The sequence below is a fragment of the Macaca thibetana genome, chromosome 11, assembly GCF_024542745.1.
Source record: "Macaca thibetana thibetana isolate TM-01 chromosome 11, ASM2454274v1, whole genome shotgun sequence".
Taxonomy (NCBI): domain Eukaryota; kingdom Metazoa; phylum Chordata; class Mammalia; order Primates; family Cercopithecidae; genus Macaca; species Macaca thibetana.
Window position 1 is genome coordinate 125,253,996 of NC_065588.1, and position 27,866 is coordinate 125,281,861.

At 42.6% G+C, this 27,866-nt stretch overlaps 1 protein-coding gene across 2 annotated transcripts in view; it reads left to right on the forward strand.

The window, feature by feature from the left end:
- GLT1D1 (glycosyltransferase 1 domain containing 1) overlaps positions 1-27,866 on the forward strand; it is a 582,479-nt gene that overhangs the window by 497,766 nt on the left and 56,847 nt on the right. For both annotated transcript variants that reach the window (XM_050748582.1, XM_050748583.1), the window contains 4 exons: positions 2,771-2,822; positions 10,694-10,741; positions 15,480-15,516; positions 17,955-18,011. In XM_050748582.1, coding sequence (XP_050604539.1) covers positions 2,771-2,822; positions 10,694-10,741; positions 15,480-15,516; positions 17,955-18,011 — 194 coding nt within the window. The remainder of the gene's footprint in view (positions 1-2,770; positions 2,823-10,693; positions 10,742-15,479; positions 15,517-17,954; positions 18,012-27,866) is intronic.

Genomic DNA, 27,866 nt, shown 5'->3' on the forward strand with positions numbered 1-27,866 from the left:
TCTTTAAATTACTTTTATTTGTATGATTGTGACTATATTTTCATTGTTATTATTATTTTTGAAAATTTGGGCTGAATGACACGTACTATATATATATATACGTATATATATGTGTGTGTGTGTGTGTGTGTGTGTATATATATATATAAATTTTTTTGAGACAGAGTCTTGCTCTGTCGCCAGACTGGAGTGCAGTGGCGCGATCTTGGCTCACTGCAACCTCTGCCTCCCGGGTTCAAGCGATCCCCCTGCGTCAGCCTCCTGAATAGCTGGGATTACAGGCGTGCACCACCACACCCAGCTACATTTTTTATAATTTTAAGGTTCCAAACATGGTTTGAATGGCTGCATAGAATTCTGTCATAAATTCTGTAACCGATTCTTTGAGATTGGGCCTTTTATATCTTTATTAGACACAACACCACAGGGAACAACCTGTTTCTGTCTTTGTGTAGTTGTCTGATTTTATATTTAGATTGAATTCATAGAGGTAGAATTGCAAGGTCTAACGATATGAACATGTGAATATATTGATGCAGTTTCTCAAATTTCTCTTCAGAAAGAATATTTGCATTTTAATTCACCAAGTGGGTGTATGTTTTCATTTTCTCACCTTTGTCAACATTGGGCATTTTTGTTTTTAAAACTGCCAATCTTATATGTGATGCAATTCTTTCCTATTGTTCTAATTAGATCTATTTTGTTGTTAGAGAAATTTTACTTTTCCTCACATTTTATGGTCCCTTGTATTTGCTCTCATGTGAATGTCGCGTTTTTCCCATCCCTTTTTTTCCCTGGGATGTTTGGCTTCCTTGTTAATTTTGAAGAGCTCCCAACTAAGGATAGTATCCTTCTTTTCTCCATGTCAATTGCACACATTTCTTCCACATTAATTTGTGGTATTTCAGCAGTCTTTTAATTTTAATATAATCAAAGCTTTTTTATCTTTAGAATTAATTTCATAACTTTTTTCTTTCTCCTTTTCATACCCTGCCTGTGGTATCTAATAATGTCATAGCTTTTAATGCTCAGAAAACCTTTCCCAGGCTGAGGCCAGTTGCTTGGTCACTTGTATCATTCCAGACTCCTCTTGTCGTCTTACCTTTTTTTTACTTAGCTTCTGAACCACCTTTTTAGATATGTGATATAAGGTAGGAAAATAACTTTTTCCATGTACTGAACCATTTCTCTGGCTTTGTGCTATGTCAAATTGGTTTTTTTTTTTTTTTTTTTTTTTTGAGACGGAGTCTGGCTCTGTCGCCCAGGCTGGAGTGCAGTGGCGCGATCTCAGCTCACTGCAAGCTCTGGCTCCCAGGTTCACGCAATCCTCCTGCCTCAGCCTCCTGAGTAGCTGGGACTACAGGCACCCGACACCACGCCCGGCTAGTTTTTTGTATTTTTAGTAGAGACAGGGTTTCACTGTGTTAGCCAGGATGGTCTCAGTCTCCTGACCTTGTGATCCACCTGCCTCGGCCTCCCAAAGTGCTGGGATTACAGGCGTGAGCCACCGCGCCCAGCCTATGCTATGTCAAATTCTTAAATGTATTTGAGTCTGTTTCTGGCCTTGTATTTGGTTTTGATCTTTCTATCTTTTCTTCACTGCCAACACTGTTTTAATTATTATATTTTTAATATATTTTGATATCTGTTAATACAAGTCTCATGTTTGAATTCTTCTTCTTCTTCCTCCTCGTCCTCCTCCTTCTTCTTCCTTCTTCCTTTCTTCTTTCTTCTTCCTCTGTCACCCAAGCTGGAGTGCAGTGGTGCAATCATGGCTCACTGCAGCCTTGACATCCCAGGCTCAAGTGATCCTCCTGCCTCAACCTCCCAAGTAGCTGGGACTACAGTGTGCTCAACCATGCCTGGCTAATTATAAAAACTTCTTTCTAGAGATGGGGGTCTCCCTGTGTTGCCCAGGCTGGTCTTGAATACCTGGGCTCAAGTGATCTTCCTGCCTCAGCCTCCCAAAGTATTGGGATTACAAGTGTGAGGCACTGTGCCTGGCCTGAATTCTTCTTTATCAAAATATTCTGATTGTTTGTCACCCAATTATATGTATAGGTAAACTTTAAAATTATTTTGTCGAATTTCAATGGAAGTTCACTTGTGGATTTTGTCTGAATTACTGATTTTGTCATGGAATTTGGTAACGATGAACGTTTCGGTAGTATTGGAGCTTCCCATCTAAGAATGGGTTCCACATTTCCATGGAAAAGTATCTGTTAATACTCCTGCTCTTCATGGCAAACATAAAGTTAATAAATAGATTACCTTTATATTCTTAGTTTTGAGGGCCCTTGTGCATTTCCTGAAGAAGCAATGGAAAGGAGGGAGATGATAACATTGCGCACCCATGTGCACTCAGTAAATTGTAATTGTGTCCCCATAGTCTTCCCTTGGCAGAGTTAGTGGAGTGGACAGGCTGCCCTTGAATGTTCAGGGTGGATTAACCAAGCAAGTTCCTTGCTTCTCTCCTGCATCTTGATTTCTTGCTTTTGATTTTATCCCTGCCTCTCTGAACTTGCGTGGAAGGAAGAGAAAGAAACAGGAAGTTTTAAGCTTCGTTTGCTTTACTTCTTGCATATACAACTTTTTTTGATGTGAGTTGAGATTAAACCTAATGGCCAATGATCACAAGTAATAAAGATTGATTGCATTTTAAATTTAGTGTCTTACCTTGTCTCTCATAATTTGTTCCAAAGAGCTGTTTCATAGTTCTTTTAATTGAATTCTGGCCTAATTGTTTCTATTATTTTTGTTCATTTACTAGATTTGCTGTCGCTTTCACAGAGTCAATGAAGGAAATGGCACAAGCGCAGTGGGTATGTGTTTATCTGGTGTTGTTATTTTGGTTGTGCTGATGAAATTGCAGAATTGGAGAACTGAAAGGCAGCCTTACTGAGACGATAGTGTTCCCATGGATGGTGCCTGTTGTGGCCACAATAGTGTGTTGTTTCCCATAGATTGATTTTGTGTGTGTAGATGCACCTAAAACGTCCCTGATATTTTTTGATGTTGTTATTGAACGACAAAAATAGCCCAGTAATGTGTTGTCTGTGTTTCTTTGTTGTTGTTGTTTTGGTTTGGTTTTTTTGTTTTTGAGATGGAGTCTCGCTCTGTCACCCAGGCTGGAATGCAATGGCACGACCTCAGCTCACTGCAACCTCCACCTCCCGGGTTTAAGCAACTCTCCTGCCTCAGCCTCCTGAGTAGCTGGGATTACAGGTGCACACCACCACGCCCAGCTAATTTTTTTGTATTTTTAGTAGAGATGGGGTTTCACCACGTTGGTCAGGCTGGTCTCGAACTACTGACCTCAAATGATCTGCCCGGCTCAGCCTCCCAAAGTGCTGGGATCACAGGCGTGAGCCACCGAACCTGGCCCTGTTTTCTTCTGTGTTCTCAGATCGGGTGATTTATCAGCTGCAACGTAAATGTTGCGGCAACCTTGTATACATGAGAGTAACCATCGCTTAGGTGACAGAGGTAGTTTCCTGGGTTGGACCGTTTATTAGAAGAGCTTTAAACAGACAAGAGTTTGTAGATCCATAAGTTAATTCATTTATTGACTTTTTATTCATGATGACTCAGAGGGCAGGTATATGAGCTGGTGGGAGCCTAACTGAATTCTCAGTAAGGAGCTATGTGAACACACCATACAGCTGGTGCCTGCAAAACTAAAGAAAAAAGCCAAAGGTCAGGTTCCCTTTGGTGGGCGAGGTTGCTGTCTCTGGCGGTGGGAACTGCACTGAGGCTGCTCCACCAGTGCTCTTAGTGCTTGTGCTGTGCCAGTTCATCCACTGTGCACTGTGTGGATGCCCTGATCATTTGCAGGCTGTGCCCTTTCTTTATAGAATTGCAGTTTGCAAAATGGTGGTACTTGGGAACTACTGCATTGGGACAAGGGCAGAACCCAGTCATCTGTGGTCTCTTCTGAAAGCTCAGGATGCTAGACATCTGTGAATGTGAAGTTGCACACGCCCCGACTGTGCATAGTCTTACTCTTTATGTCAGACTTTTCCCAGGCAGAGCATAGAGATTGTATTTCCTAGTGCAATTTAATGACTTGTCAATCTCAGTATTAGAAAACCCAACAGGCATCCTGGTTTCCAGTTTTATTGTAGTACTTTTTTTTTTTTTTTTTTTTTTTTGAGATAGAGTCTCATGCTGTCACCCAGGCTAGAGTGCAACGGTGCTATCTCAGTTCACTGCAACCTCTGCCCCCCGGGTCCAAGCGATTCTCCTGCCTCAGCCTCCTGAGTGACTGGGACGACAGGCATGCACCACCACATCAGGCTAATTTTTGTATTTTTAGTAGAGACACGGTTTCACCATGTAGGCCAGGCTAGTCTCCAATGCCTGACCTCAAGTGATCCACCCACCTCAGCCTCCCAAAGTGTTGGGGCTACAGGCGTGAGCCACTGCACCCGGCCTACCTGTTGGACTATCTGTCTGGCTTCTTAAGGTAGTTTTCAAACCAGTGGTTACCAAAATGGGGTCCCTGGACCTCTGAGGTTCCCCGGGACTCTTTCAAGGCCTCCACCAAGTCAAGCCTTTTCTAAATAATAATGCGAAGCCTTTTCTTTTGGCTTTTCTCATGGTGTAAAACGCCATGATGAGTAAAAGTGCTGCTGCCTTAATACTAATAAAGGCAGGAGGCCCATCTGTGCTAATATTCACTGATTAGTCACCGCCACCCACTTAAGCCAATTTCACTTAAAAATGTCCTTGATGAAAAAATACAAATTATTAGCTTTTCAAATATTAACCTTTGAATACATGTCGTTCTTGTTTTTTTTAGTAGAGGCGGGGTTTTGCCTTCTTGGCCAGGCTGGTCTTGAACTCCTGACCTCAAGTGATCTGCCCTCCTCGGCCTCCCAAAGTGCTGGGATTACAGGTGTGAGCCACCGCACCTGACCTTTTCTCTCTCCTTTTTTATTTTTTTTTTTCCTGAGATGGAGTCTTGCTCTGTTGCCCAGGCCAGAGTGCAGTGGTGTGATCTCAGCTCACTGCAACCTCCACCTCCCGGGTTCAAGTTATCCTCCTGCCTCAGCCTCCCGAGTAGCTGGGATTACAGGTGCCCACCGCCACGCCTAGCTAATTTTTGTATTTTTAGTAGAGATGGGATTTCACCATGTTGGCCAGGCTGGTTTTGCACTCCTGACCTTGTGATCTGCCTGTCTTGGCTTCCCAAAGTGCTGGGATTACAGGTGTGAGCCACCGTGCCCAGTCCCTCTTTTTTTTTTTTTCTTGTTAAGAGACAGGCTCTCACTCTGTTACCCAGGCTGGAGTACAATGGTGCAATCACGGCTTACTGGAGCCTCGAACACCTGGGCTCAAGCCATCCTTCCACCTCGGCCTCCCAAAATGCTGAGATGACAGGCATGAGCCACTGTATGTGGCCAAATTTGAATTTTCAAGTAAAGATTAGAATTTTGGAAAGCCAGCATGAGGTTGTTGGTTTCCCAATATCTGAAGGCTTTCCTGACGAGATCGGTGGTTATACTAACAAATGTGACTTTTTTGGATGTTGTATAATGAAATGTTTAAACATTTGAAAGATCTACATGACTCCGTGAGCCAGTATGTTTTAAATGACCGATATGTGACCTATAGAATCAGGTATAGGTGAAAGATCAGTTCAAAGTACCAGGTAGACTAATGGACTTTGATATAACTGAGTATAAAAGTTCCCTAATGCAGCTAAACTTTAAGAAATTGCCACTTGTTGAGTTTGGGTCCAGCGTCCAAGAATAATGCCTACAGTGATGTGAAAGGCTATCAAAATACTCTTTCTTTTCCTACTACCTGTCTGCAAGATGTAGAATGTTCTTTATAAACCTCAACTGAAACAACATGTTGCAACAAATTAAATGAAACAGCAAACATGGGAACCCAACTGTGTTGGTTAAGACAGATATTAAAGAAATAATTGCCAGGCGTGGTGGCTCACACCTGTAATCCCAGCACTTTGGGAGGCTGAGGTGGGTAGATCACCTGAGGTCAAGAGTTCAAGACCAGCCTGGCCAGCATGACGAAACCCTTTCTCTACTGAAAACACAGAAAATTACCTGGGCATGGTGATGTGCACCTGTAGTCCCAGCTACTCAGGAGGTTGAGGCAAGAGAATTGCTTGAACCCAGGAGGCCGAGGTTGAAGTGAGCAGAGATGGTGCCACTGCAAGACTCTGTCTCATAAAATAAATAAATAAATAAATAAATATTTTACCTGTGGAAGCATGCTCCTTCTCCATGAATTCACTGCCCTTTTCTCTTTTTTTTTTTTTTTTTTTTTTTTTTTTTTTTTTTTTTGAGAGGGAGTCTGGCTCTGCCACCCAGGCTGGAGTGCAGTGGCCGGATCTCGGCTCACTGCAAGCTCCGCCTCCCGGGTTCACGCCATTCTCCTGCCTCAGCCTCCCGAGTAGCTGGGACTACAGGCGCCCGCCACCCCGCCCGGCTAGTTTTTTGTAGTTTTTAGTAGAGACGGGGTTTCACAGTGTCAGCCAGGATGGTCTCGATCTCCTGACCTCGTGATCCGCCCGTCTCAGCCTCCCAAAGTGCTGGGATTACAGGCTTGAGCCACCGCGCCCGGCCTCACTGCCCTTTTCTCTAACTTGTCAGCCTTCAATGCCATCCTCCACCACAAATCCTTCCTTGACCCTCCAGAATTGGCATAGATGAGTTCCCCTCCTCTGTCAGTTACCATTTGATGCTTAACAAACCAGTTGCCTTAAACACACAGGGTGGCCTCACTTCCATGCCTGGACTTTAGCTGGGATGGTGGGGACCCCTGAGGCCTGTCTCCACGGGGTCTGTCATCCTCTTTTAGGCTCAGAAGGAGGAGGGAACAGGCCCCAACCCACAAGCACATTCCAGGCCTCTGCCTGTGATAGGCTTGCCTCCTTCCCATTGACCAAAGCAACTCAACGGGTGGAGATACGGTCCCTACCTCCTAAAGAGAGGGTCTTTAATGCTGCCTCACTAAAAGGGTGCGGATGCAGGGTGGGGAAGAATTGATGGCCTCTGTTACCATCTGCCACACTTCCTGTTTGTCTCTAATGAGTGTAACCAGTTTTATTTCCTTCACTGTGCTTCTCAAGCGGTGAGCTTCTTGAGGAAGGGACATGATATAGTCACTTGTGCATCCCTGGAGAAGAGTATACTGTCTCATGCCCAATGAATATCCATTAAATTGATTGATTAGGAATGACTCCTCCTTTAGAACCTTTTAATTTATTTATTATTTATTTATTTTTGAGATGGAATCTTGCTCTTTCACCCAGGGTGAAGTGCAGTGGTGCAATCTCAGCTCACTGCAACCTCCGCCTCCCGAGTTCAAGCTATTCTCCTGGTTCAGACTCTCAAGTAGCTGGGATTACAGGTGTGCACCACCATTCCTGACTAATTTTTTTTTTGTATTTTTAGTAGATATGGGGTTTCACCATCTTGGCCAGGCTGGTCTCGAACTCCTAACCTTGTGATCCACCCGTCTTGGCCTCCCAAAATGCTGGGATTAGAGGCATGAACCATCGCGCTCAGGCAGAACTTTTTTTTTTTTTGAGATGGAGTCTTGCTCTGTTGCCCAGGCTGGAGTGCAGTGGCGCAGTCTAGGCTCACTGCAACCTTCCCCTCCCAGGTTCAAGCGATTCTCCTGCCTCAGCCTCCTGAGTAGCTGGGATTACAGGCGCCTGCCATCCTGCCCAGCTAATTTTTGTATTTTTATTAGAGACCGGGTTTCACCATGTTGGCCAGGGTGGTCTCAAATCCCTGACATCGTGATCCACCTGCCTTGGCCTCCCAAAGTGCTGGGATTACAGGCATGAGACACCGCACCTGGCCAGAACTTTTTATTAAAGAAATTTTCAGGCATACATAAAAGTAGAAAGAATAGTAGAGTGAGCCCTTAGGTGCCCACCACCCAGTTTACTATTCCTTGATTCTTACTCTACTTCCTCCTAAATACACACACACACTTATACTCACCTACACACACACATACAATGTTTTCTAGAATAATTTGAAAAATCACAAGTATCATGCCATTTCACCTATAATTAGATGCCATTTTACCTGTAAATGTACTTCAATAAAGACTTTTTTTAAAAAACATAAACACTATGGTACAGGTAACTTTTATATTGGCAGACCACAGTCAGTAAGGAAGAAATAAAGAGGGGTTTAAGAGTATTCATACAACCTAACGTTTTTATCAGTACAGTTTGGAAGAAATCATGGAAAAGAGTTTGGATGGGGAAAAGGAGAGGAATTGAATCATTTAGTTCCAGATGTATTGAATTAGAGACAAATATTGGACTCAGAGGGGAATAGAGCTGAGAATGTAGGACTGTCCTCAGAGGAGGGCACAATTAGGGACACGGACGTGTGAGTCACTGGTGTCCAGGTGATGGTTAAAGCATGGAAACAGTCTTTTTTTTTTTTTTTTTGAGACAGAGTCTTACTCCAGGCTGGAGTGCAGTAGCTGATCTTGGCTCACTGCAACCTCTGCCTCCGGGGTTTAAGCAATTCTCCTGCCTCAGCCTCCCAAGTAGCTGGGATTGTAGGTGCTTGGTGGACCACCACACCCAGCTAACTTTTTTATTTTGAATAGAGATGGGGTTTCACCATGTTGGCCAGGCTGGTCTTGAACTCCCGACCTCAGGTGATCCACTCGCCTTGGTCTCCCAAAGTTCTGGGATTACAGGTGACTGCCACCACGCCCGGCTAATTTTTGTATTTTTAATAGAGACTGGGTTTCACCATGTTGGCCAGGCTGGTCTCTAACTCCTGACCTCAAGTGATCTGCCCACCTCGGCCTCCCAAAATGCTGGAATTACAGGCATAAGCCACTGCGCCTGGCCCATTTCCCACCCTAAACAAACCCTCTGCTGTCAGGTATCACACCACTGACGCCGCTTCCCAGAAGGTAAGGGGGCAGATCATGCCTCTCTTTGGTCAAGGTCAAATTTCCTAGTACACACTCCCTATATTCCAAAACATTATCTCAACATGTCATCAATATGGAAGTTACTAGTGACATATTTTACCTTTTTTTTGTATGAAGTCTTTGAAATCTGGAGTGTATTTTATACTCACAGCACATCTTAATTCAAACCGGCTGCTTTACAGGTGCCCTGGATCAGCCGCCTGTGACGGGGGCTGTTGTGTGCTCAGGGCAGCTCTGTCTCAGGATTTCTGAAACACTTCCTCACACGGTATCTGATCGTGGAGGACACATGAACAGACATGTGCCAAATGAGGGTCCATTTGTAACCCGTGAGTGAACTTCAGCCCCCAGGGGTGCTCTTACGGAAACACTGTCTTGGGAGCTACCTGTCTCTGACTGACCCTTCACAAATTAGTTTGATTGGATTTCAATAAAGATGGTTTTATCTCTTTTAATTTGAAATGCCTTTGTTTATGCTCAGGTCATTATTTTTTAGTGTGTTTATATCAGCCTTAATTTGACATTGTACCTACTTTGTAAAATATACAATCCTAGTGGGCTCCTCACCAGGTCAGCATGCTGCGCTGTTAATGCCTAGCGCACGTGATCAACGTAGGTCATGGTTTGGGATATGGCATTACTGTGTTGGTTTGTGATATTATAATGTATCTTTTAAGTGTTTTTTTTTCCTTTATTAAAGGGGTCTCACTCTGTTGCCCAGGCTGGGTGGAGTACAGGGGCATGATCATGGCTCACTGCAGCCCCAAACTCGTGGGCTCAAACGATCCTCTCCCCTCAGCCTCCTGAGTAGCTGGGACTACAGGCCCATGCCACCACACCTGGCTGAAATTTTTACCTTTTTTTTTTTTTTTTTTTTGTAGAGATGAGGTCTCACTGTGTTGCCCAGGCTGCTTTTGAACTCCTGGCCTCAAGTAGTTCTCCTGCTTCAGCCTCCTAAAATGCTAGGATTACAGGCGTGAGCCTCTGTGCTGGCCAGTTTCTGATATTATAATATTGATTTGACATTTTCAAGAATTTGATTCACTTCACATTTCTGATCCTGAGATATATGCTGTGGAAAGTTTGAAAATATCTTATGTAGGATTTTGATTTCTTGCTACAATATGTAATAGATATTCAGGATGCAAACCTGAGTACTTCTAGTTCTAATCCACATTTAGAGTGCTTTGTCTAAATTCATCAGCATTTCACCAGAAAATGTAAAAATTTCACCAAAAAGAACAAAACACCCACAAACAAATTAAACGTACATCTTAATGGAAGCTTTTACCAGGAGAAGCAATGATTATGGTTTAATATGTCTCCATTGGGTTCAAAACCCCTCATGTCTGTTTTCATACTCTTTTCCTAATAAGCATTCTTCTAAGAGGACGTGTAATCTAAACTCAAATATTTATTTATGAGCTATATTTTTAAAATCCTGTTTAAGTAAATATTGCTTGAAGCAGTTATCAAATTCAACAACAACAACAAAAAGCATAGTGCCATTCATAATGGCCCATCAATATGCTTTGCAAGGATGGAGCTAAGTTTTCAGGTGTTATCTTTAGAGTGAGGTTTTTCTTTTTTTTTTTTTTTTCTGGAAACTTTGAGTTACCACCTTCTGGGGCCTAATTTATCTACTTTGCCTTGGCACTTGTTGGAAGTTGTTGTATTAGGCAATACCTAAAGTGTAATTTTACTTTGTGTACAGTGACTCATCAAAATTCTTTTGGAAATTAAAATATAGAAGGCAAGACAGATCTCATTGGCTGTCACACGTGCAGTTCCTGTACAGGTGAGCTCCACAAGTCAGCGCAGATGTTAGCGCTGGCCTAATCAGAATGAGCTGCGTATCGACTTATCCCTGAAGTCTGCAGTAGAAGCATGTTGTCTTCTGAGCTACTTATTACTTCTCTCTCTTCCCGCATGGCCCATTGCTTTGTGTCTGATTACCTCAGAAAGTCATCTTGGTAGCAGCTGAAACTACACAGCCCACACCTTTCATTAGAGTTTCCACCCTCCTGGAAACATAAAAACGCACTGAGCACATGGGCTTCACCTCTAGAATTCCTCGTTTCTGTGCCAGCCCTCTCACCTCTGCAGGAGAAGCTCCAGGCATTGATCATGTCCCAGGAAGCTAATCCTTTTTAATAGCTTCTATGAAGCTGAGCCTTCATTGGAGATTTCTGGATGGAACTGTAAATGTTCTTTACGTCTGTGTGGGGTTTTTTTGTTTCCCGCCACGTGAGATCCCTGGGAATTGAGAAGTTTTAAAGGAACTTAAAAGTATGAAAAACGCATCCATTCCAGACCATAGATCTTGAGTTTACTTTTTCCATGACCCGGGGCTCAAATGTGTGGTACCATCCCAAGAATTGTTTCTAATTCATTAAATTGCCAAGGCAGAGCATGGTAGGGGAATCTTCTGAATAAAACGAACAATCCTTCTGAGTTGTTTACTCCATACATTTAATTGTTTTAAAAAACGAAAATCTTCTCTGGAAATTTCCTGTTGGTGTTCCTGTTTCTTGAGTCGCCCCACTAGATTGGGTGCCACACTCTCATCCTTTGATTTTGTGAAGGGTTACGGGTTGTTCTTTTAAATTTATTTAACTATTTATTTTTTTTAGATGAGTGTTGCTCTGTCTTCCACGCTGGAGTGCAGTGGCGCGATCTCAGCTCACTGCAGCCTCCGAAAGTCCTGGGATTCGCGGTGTGAGTCCCTGCGCCTGGCTGGATTTTGTTAATTTCATCTCTATGCCTGCTCGTGTTGGACCTGACAGAATCCTATCCCAGTCTAGTTTTAACATTTGTTTCTCATCTCACCCATGTATATTCTTTTTTTTTTGGAAAAATTGTTTTACCCAAGGGAAGACTGGCAGTTCAGCTAGGTGCTACTGGGCTCTGTATGGTGGCTGGTGTTTCTGTGGGACAGGGAGGACAACAGGAAGGAAAATAAACACAATAAGTCCAAGCGTCATTCCACTGGGTTTCGATACTGGCTTTGCAGCCAGTCTTCCATTTCTGACCTGTGCCATCCATCTGTGATGAAGCAGGACACCAGCGCATCTTCCTCATGTTCCAGAATCCCAACTCTTGAAAACCTCTTTCTTTGTTGTTAAAATGCTGTGAAGTGTTAGTGCCTGGACATTTTTTTTTCTAGGAAAAATGATTACTTCCTAGTAAAAAAAGAAAAGAAACGGGAAATCGTTCTTTATCTGGTTCCATTGCAGGAGTTCAGTGGCAAGGTTGAATCTCCCCACACACACCTCCCCTTCCTTTTGAATATTTTTTCTTTTTTTATGCACGATAACAGATTTCTAAGGGAAAAGAGTAGAGGGAGGAAAAAAGACACCGTGACCTTGAAAAGTGTCCAGTTTCTATGTGTTTTGTGGCATAAATCTATTTTGTAACTTTATGTGTATGGGCCATCATGTCTTTTAAGCGATTTGTAATCGTTTTAGAAGTAGTTTTAACAAAGCCACAATCTGCAGTTGTATTATAATTTCAGAACAAAAACTATTATTTTTGCCATCTGTAGAGCATAAAATTGTGCCTATATTTCAAAAATAATCTATTGCGGTTTCCATTTGCAGAAAGTTTAATTTTAGAAGGTGAATCTCTGGCTTATATGTAGTCAAAGAATGGGAGGTTCTTTGGTTGATGTTATTCCAGCATGAAAAGGCATCAGTTAGCCCTTGGGTCTGTTAGAAATCCATCTATTTATAGGTATCTATCCTATAGGATCCTGGCTTTTTACATCCAGTAGTGAGCCAAAGAGGTAACAGTTGCTGATAAATACACCTCAGTGTTTGCCGTTGTGTGCACTGATGACCTTATCTGCAAGGCAGGACTTTGACTCGTGTTATTTCAAGGCAGATAGAACAATAATAAATATTGAGCAAAGAAAGCTAATTTGTATTTGTTACACTTTCATATAGAAAATGTTTTTCAAAATCAATATAAGCCAATTGGCTTTTGCCAGATTTCTTTTATTGCAATGATTAAAAATAACTCAGGTCTAGACTTCCGTTATACTGCAACTCTATTTCCTCTCTTTGCCTGGATGAGATCTGAAAATACCATTTATGAAATGCTTTTCAATTGATTTTAGAAAAACGATGCTCAGAGATGTGGGAAGATCAGCAGATAAGTCCAGAAATCTTCACATTCAGTCAATTCCTTCTGCTTACAGAGCTGAGATACAAGTTTAACTCAATTTTTTTTTTTTTTTTTTTTTTTTGGTGGAAAAAGGAGATTCTTGACAGGAACATTTAGAGTTTATGTATTGCTAATTGCAGAGCATATTTCTAATGAAAATAGTGACAAAAACTTTATATTGCCTCCCCTTATATTTATCTAGGATTCTGCTGAATCTGTTATTGTCAAACACTTATATTAACTTGAAAGTTACATGCCATGGTGTTCTATTGTGAGTGCTTTACCATCCATCTCCAAGATGTTGCCAGGCAAGTGTTTTGGACACAGGGTTGTTTCAGGAAAAAATACTCCGAGCCTCCACTACACTCGAGTAACAGCAATTCCAGCTTTCCAGGGAAATTATAATTCAGCAAAAGGAATAGTTTAGGGCTCTGAACTGCAACTTCTAATTTCAGTGGTTGCCATTAGCCTTTTTTTTTCATTAAAGTTAATGTCTTTTTTAACTGGTAGAGAAGAGGTTTTTGAAACTCTCTTGTAAAGGTTTACTATTTTAAGGGCATTTGGAATACCACGCATATCCACTTGCATGGCGACGTGGGGGGGAGAGGCAAGATGGCGACGTGGGGAGGAGAGGCAAGATGGCGACGTGGGGGGGAGAGGCAAGATGGCGACGTGGGGAGGAGAGGCAAGATGGCGACGTGGGGAGGAGAGGCAAGATGGTGACGTGGGGGGGAGAGGCAAGACTTCTGGAGGCTTGAGATGCTTCCCGTAGTTAAATACAAAATGTGATGATAAGGACAAAACCAACGCCACACCAAGCCTTGTGTGTACCCACCACCTTCTTTATTATTATTATTATTTTTTTAATTTTTGAGGCAGAGTCTCACTCTGTCACTTAGTCTGGAGTGCAATGGCGCAATCTTGGCTCACTGCAACCTCCGCCTCCCGGGTTCAAGCGATTCTCCTGCCGCAGCCTCCCAAGTAGCTGGGACTACAGGTGCCCGCCACCACACCTGGCTACTTTTTGTATTTTTAGTAGAGACAGGGTTTTACCATTTTGCCCAGACTGGTCTTGACCTCCTGACCTCAAATGATTTGCCTGCCCCAGCCTCCCAAAGTGCTGGGATTATATGGGTGAGCCACTGTGCCTGGTCATGCCACCCACCTTTTGCTTGGCTGCTGCCTCTGCCAAACCTTTCCAGGCTTGGGGGGGCCAGTCTCCATCCTGTTGATTGAGTCACCCTTGGCAGGGCTGCTTCACCCTTGACTTGTGTCCCAAAATGTAAAACTAACGTGGGGACAATGTCCAGCGTGGACCAGCATACCCCATGCAGTGTCGAGGGCTCCCTGGTACCCTAAAGACCACACTGTATCCCTACACTGAGAAAGGACAGGGGTGTGACTTCTGTGACCTCCAGGGATCTAGCTAGTTCAGTCATTTCATGCATTGATCAGGCTTATGTCACATGACAAAAAGACATCCATTTTTGGACTCTTTCACCAAAATGACAGCCTATTTTGATCACTTGAGAGAAAGCGTCCTTGGCATGGACTTGCTCCACCAGCCGTTCCAGAGAGGGTCTCACTCTGCTCCTGCCTCCACCTTTCCATCTAAACGTCATCTTAAAAATATTCCTGCCACTGTTTCAAAATGAACTGGAGAAATGGATGGTATTTCTAGTAGTTTTGTGACATTCTGCCAGAAAACATGGCAAGGAATAGTAAGTTGATATCTTGGTACAAATACCCAAATCAGTCATGCAAGGGCCGCCTTTTCCTTGGTGCCAGGGAGGCCTTTGGGGAGGCCCTTACCAGACGCTTTCCATCCGGCTGTCCTCCCTTGCCTGGAAGGATCTGCCTTCTAGGGCCTGTCTTTGGTTTCCTAACATATTGGCAGCTCCTCCTTCTCCTCCTACTCCTTTCTTCATCTTTTCTGGGGGTGGTGGAAGTACTCTTCGCCTCAGGGTTGCATAAGTCATACCGTGCTTCCGCAGGCTTCCACCTCCACGCTGCGGCAGGAGCTGCTTCAGCTGGGCCGGCACTGGCATGCTCTCTGGCTGAACCTCAGTAATGTCTCCACTAACACAGCAAGCGTAACATTGCAAAATTGCATTAGGCCTCATTTAAGAGACTCTTTTTGTGTGTGCTTCTTACCTGATAGAGGCTGTATTTTTAATGGCAAAACCTATTAAAAGCAGAAGTAATGCTTTGCTCTTAGAGAGTGGTAAGTCTGTGAGCAGGTGTGTAGATGATTCTCAGTGATGTTTTCCAGGATGGCTTTTTTTGTTAATGACCTTCATTTTATTTCTAAAAAGCAGTTGTCATGCACTCTCCAATGTACTTCTCTTTTCTTTCTCCCCTCCTTTCAAAAGCCGCATGCTAAGGGTAAGATCTACGTCCAGAGTCAAGGTAAGCATTTTCAAATATTTATTTACTTATGTACAGGGATAGAGAATGAATAAATAGATGTATATTTATATGTGATATATATATATATTTAAAAGAATAAGTTTGTGCCCTTAAGAGACACATATTGAGATGTTTATGAAGGAGATAATATGATTTCTGAGATTTACTTAAAAATAATCAGTGAAATGGCTACTTTTTTTTTTTCTTTTTTGAGACAAGGTCTGGTGCAGTCGTGCGATCTCGGCTTACTGCAACCTCTGCCTCCTGGGTTCAAGCAATTCTCTAGCCTCAGCCCCCCAGGTAGCTGGGACTACAGGCATGAGCCACTATGCCCAGCTAAATTTTTTTTGTATTCCTTGTAGAAACGGGGTTTCACCATGTTGCCAGATTGGTCTTGAACTCCTGGGCTCAAGCAATCTGCCTGAGAATGGCTACATTGTTATGATTTTTCTAACATTAGAATAAAAGATAAATAAGAGAAATTATAAAATAATGATTTAAAATGCAGATCACTTAACATTTTCCACCAGTAGAAGTACGATATACTCCATAGGCAGTATGTTTGGGAAAAACAAACCAAACCAAATGCAGGGCTTCTGTTTCGACTGACTTGAGTTGGGGGACCTGGAACTCTTCTCCCTTCATCCTCCCCCTTCCTCCCTGCCCAATCCTACCCCTATGGTGGCATACGAAGCCCTTCATCAAACCCTCTGAGGTTTAAACACAGTTTTTTGTTTTTGTTTTTGTTTTTTTTTGAGATGGAGTCTCATTCTGTTGCCCAGGCTGGAGTGCAGTGGCGCAATCTTGGTTCACTTCAACCTCTGCCTCCTGGGTTCAAGCAACTGTCCTGCCTCAGCCTCCCGAGTAGCTGGGATTACAGGTGCCCCCCAGCACGCCCAGCTAATTTTTGTACATTTTGTAGAGACAGGGTTTTACCGTGTTGGCCAGGCTGATCTGGAACTCCTGACCTCAGGTGATGCGCCTGCCTCGGCCTCCCGAATTGCTGGGATTCCAGGTGTGAGCCACTGTGCCTGGCCTCTCTAAACAGTCTGTAAACCACTGTACTACGCGATAGAAATAATGGAAAGCCTAGATCCATGGAAGAACGTGTAATTCGCCCCAAGCCCAGGTTAGAACGAGTGCAGACGCTGAGGCCAGGCGTTCGTGCCTCCCGAGGACTTTCATGGTGCTCAGGCGCACCTTAGTGAGGCATGCCATCCTGCCATCACCGTGTCCTTGCTGCACTGGCCTCAGTGACATTTTTAGCAGGTGCAGCAGGAAAGACCGGGGCTCTGAGGCAGTGCGTAGGTTTGAACACAGCGTCTACTACCTCCACCCTGCGCATTTTGAGGCCCGTTTAACCTCTTGGAACCTCAGTGTCCAGCTGGATAAACTGGAGGAACCAGTCTGCTCCGTGGGCCTTTAAGGGCTACAGTGGAGTATGGAAAGTGCCTACATGCAGTCGGAGCCCAGGGCTGGCTTGAAGCGGACGCTCGTCAAATAGCCGTTGTCAGTATCATTCAGTGTGAATAATGATTATGCAGGTGGATTTTAGAGGTGGTTAGATGACTTGATTTACTTACGTTTTATAAAATTTCAAAATGTTTCTGTTACCAAGATAACGTGTTAGATATTACCTCTGGATTTTCTAAATTGTAAAATATTTGTTTTTTTTCCAGCAAAAATTAAATGTAACTTCTCTCTGAGAAAGTAATAGCCAACAGACCATCAGGCATGAGTTGGTGAGGGTTGAGAGTGAGGATTTTAAAGGGAGGTATAATTTTCACATGGAGCTTAGTTGACAGTGTGTTTGAAACCTGTCACTTCCTGGCATTTTTAAGGAACTCATGGTTTGTCTAACCCAGTTTGGGCCTGTCATGGATCCTGGGGCTGAAAGGGGTGGGTCTTTTCTCATGTGGAATCCATGGGGTCTTTTTAACCCTCCCGTGCTGAAGGATTCATGGGACTTCAGTGACGCACTCAGAGCATCGAGTGGCTTTATAAAAACCAGCTGGTACCATTATTTAAACTTCAACACAAGTGGGCCGTGCATGGTGGCTTACACCTGTAATCCCAGCACTTTGGGAGGCTGAGGCAGGTGGACCACTCGAGGTCAGGGGTTCGAGACCAGCCTGGCCAACATGGCGAAACCCTGTCTCTACTGAAAATACAAAAATTAGCCGGGTGTGGCAGCGGGTGCCTATAATCCCAGCTACTCCGGAGGCTGAGGCAGGAGAATCGCTTCAACCCGGGAGGAGGAGGTTGCAGTGAGCTGACACTGTGGCACTGCACTGCAGCCTGGGTGACAGAGCGAGACTCCGTCTCAAAATGATAATAATAATAGTAATAATAATAATAAGCCTCAACACAAAATAACTGGTTGCATTTCAGCAATCGCATCAAAGTGAATTTGCCATTTTTTTGTTTCTTTGACCCAGGAATTGCAACAACACCAAACGCCGCTTTTAACTGGAATACCTTTCTTCAACGGTCCGGTGAGATATGAGATCTTCTTAGAGGATTTTGAGGAAGTGCATCTTGTCAGTTACTTTCAGGAGCTTGTGACGTTCGTGTGGTTTTGAAAAAGTGGTTGTCCGGGAGAACAAAGTTGATTTCCCTCTGTCTATGACTTCATGAGTAGTTTTACCCTTTTGAGGAACAGCAGGGCTAGAAAGCCAGAGAGACAGGGGCTCCAGCCCTTTCTGATGCTGTTTTTAGCACCTGCTTCCCAAATTTTCAGTACCATTTCCTGTGACATTTGTTCTTTATAAGAATAACAACCTCATGTGTTCATTTTATTTTACTTTACTAATTACACACATAATTAAATTACCCTTGTAGAAAAATTAGAAAATACCAGAATATGCAACACTTTTTTTGTTTTGTTTTTCTTTTTGAGACGGAGTCTCGTTCTGTTGCCCAGGCTGGAGTGCAGTGGTGTGATCTAGACTCACTGCAGCCTCTACCTCCCGGGTTCAAGCGATTCTCCTGCCTCAGCCTCCTAAGAAGCTGGGACTACAGGCGTGCGCCACCACGCCCAGCTAATTTTTGTATTTTTAATGGAGACGGGGTTTTGCCGTATTGGCCAGGCTGGTCTCGAACTCCTGATCAGGTGATCCACCCACCTTGGCCTCCCAAAGTGCTGGGATTATAGGCATGAGCCACCGGGCCTGGCCAAAAAATGCAACAAAAATTTAAATCACTTGAAATTTCATCACCAAAAAGGAACTGCTATTAATGTTTGATGTGATCTTTCTCAACAATTTACATGTAAATAATGATTTTTAAAAGACAAAATCAAGCTTCACTTACTACTCTAACCTGCCTTCTTTGCTCATTATGTCAATAGAATAGAGTGAACTCGCCCTTTTATAAAAAAAAATCTGAAGTTTCTATCTAGTGAAATGAAGAGATCTCAAGTACAAAATTAGGTAAATGTCTGACAAATGTATATACCCATGTGACAAATACCCTAATCAAGACAGGTAACATTTCCACCAGGCAAGAAAGTTCTCTCATGCCGTCTTCTATATTTAATTTCTGTCTCTTTATAGGTGACTCCTAGTCTAGTTTTTCTTATCTTAGATTAGTTTTACCTGTTCTTGAACTTCATCTAAGTGGAGTCCTGCATTAAATAATTTTTTGTATCTGGCTTTCTTTGTTCAACTAGTGTTTTTGAGATTTATCCCTATTGTGTGTATCTGTAGTCCTTTTCTTCTTAGTATTCTATTTTGGAATGGTGTATTCCATTCCATATATCACAAATTGTTTGTCTCTTCTTCTATTGATGAACTTTTAGCTTGTTTGCCATTTTTAACCATTACAAATACATTTACTATGAATATGCTTGTGCAAGGTTTTTTGGTGACCTACGTTTTCACTTCTCTTGGATAAATGCCTCTAAGTCAAATAGCTTGACTATATGATTAACATTATAAAAAAAAATCCAAACAGTTCTCCAAGGTGTGCCATCTTACGCTTCAGCAGAACCTGGCAAGAGCTTCAGTTACTCCACGTTCTCGCCCACCGGCAGAGTAGACAGTCTTTTCAATTTTAGTTGTTCTAGGGAGATAATGAAATGGTGTCTCATTGTCATTCTTCTGAGTTTCATTTCCCCGATGATTAATTTTGTTCAGCACCTTTTTATGTGCACGTTGGCCATTCATGTATCTTGTTTGGTGAGTGTCTAGCTAATTGTATGTGTGTCTTTTAATTTGTTTGTAGAACTTCCTTATATTCTAGGTCCAAACCTTTTGTCAGATAAATATATCGTTAATATTTTCTCCCATTCTCTGGCTTATATTTTCTCCTGCTTAACCATGTCTTTTGAAGAACAGAAGAGGTTTAAATTTTATTGAAGTCTAGTTTACCAGACTTTTTCTTTGATGGTTAGTGCTTTTGAGTCCTGTCTAGAAAATCTTGACCTACCCTAAGGTCACAAAGATGCTTTTCTTCTTTTTTAAATGTCTTTAGAAGCTTGAGTGCTGTAGCTCTTTCATTTAGGATTATAAATCCATCTGAAATTACTATTTGTGTGTTATATGAAGTAGGAATCTTTTTTTTTGTCTTTCTTTCTTAACAATGTCCAGATGGTTCTGGCATCATTTATTGGAAATGTTTTTCTTTGCCCATTGAATTGCTCTGGTGCCTTCGTTGAAAGTCAGTTTACTGTATGTGGTGTTCCACTATCTATGCCTGTCTTTATTCCAATACCATGCTGTTTTGTTGCTATAGGTTAATAGTAAGTCTAGAAACCAAGTAGTGTTAGTCAATAACTTTGTTTCAAAATTATTTTAGCTATCCTAGGTTTTTTGCATATCAATTTAAATTTTGGGCTCAACTTGTCAATTTCTGTAAAATCCTATTACATTGAACCTCCACCTCCCAGGTTCAAGCGATTCTCCTGCCTCAGCCTCCCGAGTAGCTAGGATTACAGGCATGCCCCATCACATGCGGCTAATTTTCTGTAATTTTTGGGGGGGGGGGTTTCACCGTGTTGGTTGGCCAGGCTGGTCTTGAACTCCTGACCTCAAGTAATCCATCTGCCTCAGCTTCCCAAAGTGCTGGGATTACAGGTATGAGCCACCTTGCCTGGCCTCATGCTGCAAACTTCTAAGAAAAGACTGAAGATGCAAAATCAGTTCTCTGCCCTCAGCCTACAGAAAGACGCCCCAAGTCTGTTTTCATGCTAAAGACTTGAAACAAGAAGACATACATGCAGCCAAAAAACATATGAAAAAAGCTCGTCATCCACTGATCATGAGAGAAATGCAAATCAGAACCACAATGAGAACATCGCACGTCGGTCAGATGGCGATTATTAAGAAGCCACGAAACAACAGATGCTGGCGAGCTTGTAGAGAAATAAGAATGCTTTTACCCTGTTGGTGGGCATGTAAATTAGTTCAACCATTTTGGAAGACAGTGTGGCAATTCCACAAAGATACCATTTGACCCAGCAATCCCATTACTGGGTATATACCCAAAGAAATATAATCATTCTGTTATAAAGATACATGCACATGTATGTTCACTGCAGCACTATTCACAATAGCAAAGACATGGAATCAACTCAAATGCCCATCAATGATAGACTGGATAAAGAAAATGTGGTACATAGACACCATGGAATACTATGCAGCCATAAAAAGGAACAAAATCATGTCCTTTGCAGAAACATGGATGAAGCTGGAAGCCATTATCCTCAGCACACTAAGGCAGGAACAGAAAACCAAACACCGCATGTTCTCACTTATAAGCAGGAGCTGAACAGTGAGAACACATGGACACAGGGAGGGGAACAACACACACTGGGGCCTGTCAGGGGAGGGCAGGGGTGGGAGCGTCGGGAGAGCATCAGGAAAACTAGCTAATGCGTGCGGGGCTTGATACCTAGGTGATAGGATGATAGATGCAGCAAACCACCATGGCACACGTTTACCTATGCAGTAAACCTGAACATCCTGCACATGTATTCCGGAACTTAAAATAAAATAAAATGAAACAAAAAAGAGTTGAAACAAAGCCTCTACCACATACTCTATGTGTCAGTTTTAAGTTCTATTGAAAAGAAAAATTTCCAAGCATTTTATCAGAAATGATTTTCGTAGTATACTCATCAATCTCAGCCACACTAGCATGGTTGTTCTCAGTGTTACAGATGAACCCACGCGACCTCAGCTGCTTTGTCATGTCAGTTACATGTACCATTATTCAGAACGAGGGGGCCCATTTTCAATTTCCTGTTGTAAAGCCAGTCTGTCTTCAATCTATCACAGGACGCAATGGCATTGTAACTAAGATTCATAATTTCCAGTAGGAGAATGATTTGTCGTCACGTTCTGTAGTCTCAGGGTTGACTGTTTCGTTGGTCTTGCTATTGAATGATTAAGGGAACAGCCAGGAGATTTTAAACACTCCTTAGAAAGCGTTTTCCTCTGGAGACCTACTTGGCTGCTGCTTAATCTTAATGTGTGCAATTAGAAGTTGTAAATGTATTCAGAATATATTGGCTTAGAGAGACTGGTTGTGGCTCTGGTAGCTGACAGTGGCAGATAATGGCTTAAGGGTAGATGTAGGATTAATCTGTGTCTCTGGGTTTTATGATCAGGCGTCTGTTCGCATTTGTGCCGTCGTTTGTCTTTGTCATCTCTCAGGCTCTGGGGATGGGCCGTCCTCATCATCCTTACTTTATCTTCCCTTGGCCTCTGGAGCATTGGAAACCTGTGACTACGATTCGTCCCTCCCACTTGGAGCTGCAGACAGTGAAAACGGAAGGTAGAGTGAAGTTGGTAGAGACTATTAGTGATCAAATACCCTCTGCCTTCTCACCAACTATTAACCTTGAAATCAGGGGGAGTGGGTGGGAAGGGCCTCATTTAACACTGCATGTAAACAGTTGAGTAATTGAGTAGTCACCAGGGTTTGTAGTGTGCTTCTTAAATGTCTGATGTCTGCGTCACGATGCATTCTCCTCTTCCGGCATGTCACAGGTTTTCTGACCATTCTCAATTCTATCTCTAAGCCCCAGCTAACAAATTACTAAGTCTCCTTAATTTAAAACATTAAACCCCTCTTATGCTTACCATTATATCACATGCAAACAGATGAACTACGAACAAATAAATAGTAAAGCAGGTTAAATGCAGTAAATGGCATTGTTATAATTTTTTCACACGATATTGGCAATAGCTATTCTGATTGAAAGATCGATGTGTAGACATCAAATTAGTTACCTGGTCTTTGAGTTTTTCTGTGCATTTCCAGATACATTTTAAGTGTGATGATTCCATGTTCTGAGTTTTGCCTTTAAATTCCAACGACCAACACAATCTAAAGTCATGATTCCTTTCAGGCTATCAAACCTAAAATGTATGAAAGCTTAAATTTGACTGGGTAACTCCTTCCTGTTTTTCTGATTTCTGTTTTATTGTATTTCTAGTTTTATTGCTCATTTCTGTCTCTCTCTCTCTCTCTTTCTCTCTCTCTCTCTCTCCATCTCTATCTCTAGCTCTCTGTCAACTCTATTTGTATTTCTATAATGGAAACTCAAATTTGCATAACTCAGATTGTAGCACTTTTCTTCCTCAGGCTAGTCCTAGGAAGACTCACTTGTTTTTCATTTGGAAAACTAGTGTTAGTAGAAGCCTTTATTCTTGCACAGCCCCCCAAATCAGCTTTTTCAGCTATAATTTAGTAAGTCTAATGGGTTCAACTGAAGTACTTTTTTTTTTTTTTTTTTTGTAATAACAAGTGAAAAATAATGAAGACAGTGGCTGGGCATGGTGGCTCACACCTGTAATCCCAGCACTTTGGGAGGCCGAGGCGGCAGATCTCTTGAGGTCGGGAGTTCAAGACCAGCCTGACCAACATGGTGAAACCCTGTTTCTACTAAAAATACAAAAATTAGCCAGGTGTGGTGGTGCATGCCTGTAATCCCAGCTACCTGGGAGGCTGAGACAGGAGAATTGCTTGAACCTGGGAGGCGGAGGTTACAGTGAGCCGAGATCGCGCCATTGCACTCCAGCCTGGACAGCAAAAGTGAAACTTAAACAAGAAAGAAAGAAAAAAGAAAATAATAAAGACAGCTTCTAGAATGGAATACAGGACAGAGGCCGCCTCAGCATGGATTGGGCTTCTGTTCCTGAGCCCGCCCATGACTCATACTTGGGAGATGAAGCAACGTGGAATGTAGCTGTTGGCAGCAATATGCCAGATCGTGAAAACAACACATTTTGTTTTGAAGATAAAAATACCATTCTCCAGGAAATGGTTCTATCGGAAAAACATGTAAATGTGTGCATTTGTTAAGTGACGAGTTCAAATTTTGACTCATGGATAAACTAGACATTAGAGGAAAGGCAAAGGTAATAATAATAAGTTTGACATTAAAAGGAGGAGACAAAATTTACTAAAAAAATTAGTTAGGTATGTGCCTCGCCTCTGAGCATCAGCAGGCCGACCTTATTTAATAGTTCTTCGTTAAAAGCTAAGAATTTATACCACCTTAAAGCTGTCAGGGGCTTTAGGGAGCCTGAAATGTAATTCATCAGAGTGGATGCTTACGTGCAATGAGCCTGAGCCCTTGAACACTTGATCAGGATTTTTCCTCTATAATCTTTATTTTCAGTGAATGAGATTTTAGTATGTGGAAAGTGCACATAAGCTACACAAATCCAAATGCTATCTCTGCCTTTTAGATTTTTTGTTTTTTTAAACCTAAAGACAAGGCTATAGCCCTTTATTCTATCATTTTCTAATTTATTTTCCTATATTCCCATTACACTTAATCTCCAACCCGGGAAGAAGACGTGGAGAGAGGAAAGGAATATAGGATTCCCTCCATCTCCCTGCAGTGTCTCGCAGGTCGGGGTCTCATAATGAATTGAGTACGTTAGGGACGAGCACTTTTAAACATTGAAGTGAAATCAAACAAAACATCAAAGTGGCTTGCATGTAGTCAGCCTAAGGTATGTTTTTAACCATATATAAACTCTGTGTCTATGTATGTGTATGTGTGTATTTATGTATCTCGTGTGACTGAGTTGCAACATAATATGTTTATCTTACCGTATGTCATAGTCAAAAAACTCTGAAAATCAATATCATACCTTATGGATTATTCTCTTCTCAGGGCCATCTTTCCAAGGGATCCCAGGACAGGGGTAGTTGGAGGGCCACTTGTTTACAGCCTACGTGACCAAAATGCCAATGCGTCTTCAGAGCCTCGAGTTCTCAGTAGCTAAGTGTGTCAGAGTACAGGAACAAAATAGGTTTCCATCACTCATACTTCTCACACAGCAAAAACAAAGAATTAAACAGAGTCTCTTCACCTTGACGTCACCTGCGTTCTTCACACAGTGCTTTGAATACCATCTCTGGATGCCATCTTTGTAGATCGTTGGTTTGTTTGGCATCTCCTTTTTTTCCCTAATTCGGTCATACCGATTCTCAACTTTCCCCCTCTTTTTGGTACATTTGTGATTCTCCTTGTTCCTTCCTTCTCTCCCTCCTCCTCCTGCTGTGTATGTGAATAGATATTCGTGCACATCAAGAATGTGATGAAAGTGACGTTGCTTCTTCTCAGTGTATCACATCTGGATATGTACAGCATCAGCTTGTCCCAATAACGGAGCTCTTTTTCTGACTATGTAAACTCTGTGTGTGTGTGTGTGTGTGTGTGTGTGTGTATACACCAGCCATGTGTGCTGGGCTAAGGCTTCCTCCCTTAGTTAAGCTGGTATCCCCTGGTTTCTCCGTGTACTGTGCTGGTATTATATTTCCTTTGTAATTAATAAGTAATTTTTGAGAGGGTGCTCTTAATCTCTATCCTCATCAAACTTTCACTTGCAAATTTTAGCCTTCATTAGTGGCTCTTGCCTAGCAATGTAGGCTCAGACTGTTTCTCCTTCCTGACATCGCAATCTTGAAAAGTTTTCTCCATTTTTAAAAATCATGTATTAAAATGAATAGCTTGACTCTTGACCTCATATTCAAATGCCTAACCTCAAATTCTTCTGACCTCCAATTCAAAATTCTGCATGTAGCATCTAGCTTAGACTTTTGGTCAAACAAGGACTCACTAAGGTTTGCATTACTAAAGTTAGCTTCAGGATACTTAGAATATTAAGGAAAGGTCCAGGTGTGGTGGCTCATGCCTGTAATCCCAGTGCTTTGGGAGGATGAAGCCAGTGGATCACCCGAGGTCAGGAGTTCGAGCCCAGCCTGGACAACATGGTGAAACCTCGTCTCTCCTAAAAATACCAAAAAGAGCCGGGCATGGTGACCTGTGCCTGTAGTCTCAGCTACTCGGGAAGCTGAGGCAGGAGAATTGCTTGAACCCAGGAGGCAGAGGTTGCAGTGAGCAGAGAATGCACCACTGCATTCCAGCCTGGGCTACAGGCTGAGACTCCATCTCAAAAAAAAAAAAAAAAAAAAAAAAAAAAAAAAGGGTCTTAGGGAAGTATTAAAAACTCAACATATTTCAATGAAAATTGGCAATGCAGATTGTCAGCGGCTTATTCAGAGGGTGTGACCATTTTCCAAGGCTTTTCTAAGAGCGACATCTCAATCTTAACATTTCAGTAAAGATTTTCTCCAGTTACGTATTAATTTTTTGAAGCTCTTGTGATTGTTTTGGTGTTGCCATAAGTCATTGTATTCACACTAGTTGTATTCCTGTTCAGGATTTGGAATAGCATAGAGAAAATGAAAGTTTTTGAATTAAATAATGGACAAATGCCTGTCCTGGGAAAAAAACCTTGAACCTGCATGATTTTATGGCCAATTATACAGGTTATAAAGGCTGAAGTTTTAGGTCCGCTTGTGTTAAATATATTAGCAGTTTCTATTGCATGTGTCATGTACTGAGCTGTAAGAAGCCACCTCAGGATGTACCACCTGCTCCCATTTGTTGTGTGGTGAGGGGTATGGATCTTCTAATGCCTCCAAAGCCCTTTGCTAATAAGGCTTAGCTTTTTCCTGTATCTGCAGATGTCTTGGTCTGGATCCCTCACTTTTCTTTTCTTTTATTTTTTTTGAGATGGAGTCTCACTCTGTCACCCAGGCTGGGAGTGCAGTGGCACCACCTCCGCTCGCTGGAACCTCTGCCTCCTGGGTTCGAGCGATTCTCCTGCCTCAGCCTCCCCAGTAGCTGGGATTACAGGTGCGCGGCACCACACCTGGCTAATTTTTGTATTTTTAGTAGGGACAGGGTTTCGCCACATTGGTCAGGCTGGTCTCGAACTCCCGACCTCAGGTGATCCGCCCGGCCTCCCACAGTGTTCTGATTTCAGGCATGAACCACTGTGCCCGGCCAGGATCCCTCACTTTAGAGAGCAGATGCAATACAGGAAATTTGCACTGTGAAGCAAATGTGTCTAAATTTACGCCTCTTTTTCCAAAACTTTTATTACAAAATTAAACATATTTTCTCATAAAAAAAAAAAAGATGTACCAGCTGAAAGCAGCACTCCTGCATTTCTCCTGATCTTGGGGTTTGGCCCTGTGAGGGCTGCTTCATGTGTGTCTGCTGGGCTCACGTGGACTTACAGAGGGCTGAACCCTCACTGGGTCCTGCATGAGCTCATAATGTGTTCAGGAACTCATGCAGCCGGGAGTCTCCAGACTAAAGCCTCATTCTTGGCCTGGAGCGGTGGCTGTGATCCTAACACTTTGGGAGGCCAAGTTTGGTGGATCACTTGAGGTCAGGAGTTGGAGATCAGCCTGACCAACATGGCGAAACCCCATCTCTACTAAAAATACAAAAATTAGCTGGGCATGGTGGTATGTGCCTGTAATCCCAGCTACTTGGGAGGCTGAGGGATGAGAACTGCTTGAACCGGGGAGGTGGAGGTTGCATTGAGCCGAGATCGTGCTACTGCACTCCAGCCTAGTTGACAGAGTGAGACTTGACCTCAGGTGATCTGCCCACCTTGGGCTCCCAGAGTGCTGGAATTACAGGCGTAAGCCACCACACCCCGCCCCTACTCTTACATTTATATTAATTTCCTTGCTGTAAACTAATTATTTCTGGTGGGGAAAATGGAGCTGAGCTCAGGCTATAAAGTACAACTTCACCTCTGCTGCAAAGAAAAAGGATGAGGCAAGGGGGAACTGACTGAACTATGACTGAAATAGGAGCCAGACATTCTAGAAAAGATTTAGATACAATTCTGGATAGGAGGTATAATGTCTTGATAAAACTAGAAAAATGGTTTATATATTAATGTCCTCATGAACTCATATATGCATAGAGAGAGCCACACGCCTAAATGAATGCATGTCCTGGAATCAACCCAAATGGCCATCAATGATAGACTGGATCAAGAAAATGTGGTACATATACATCA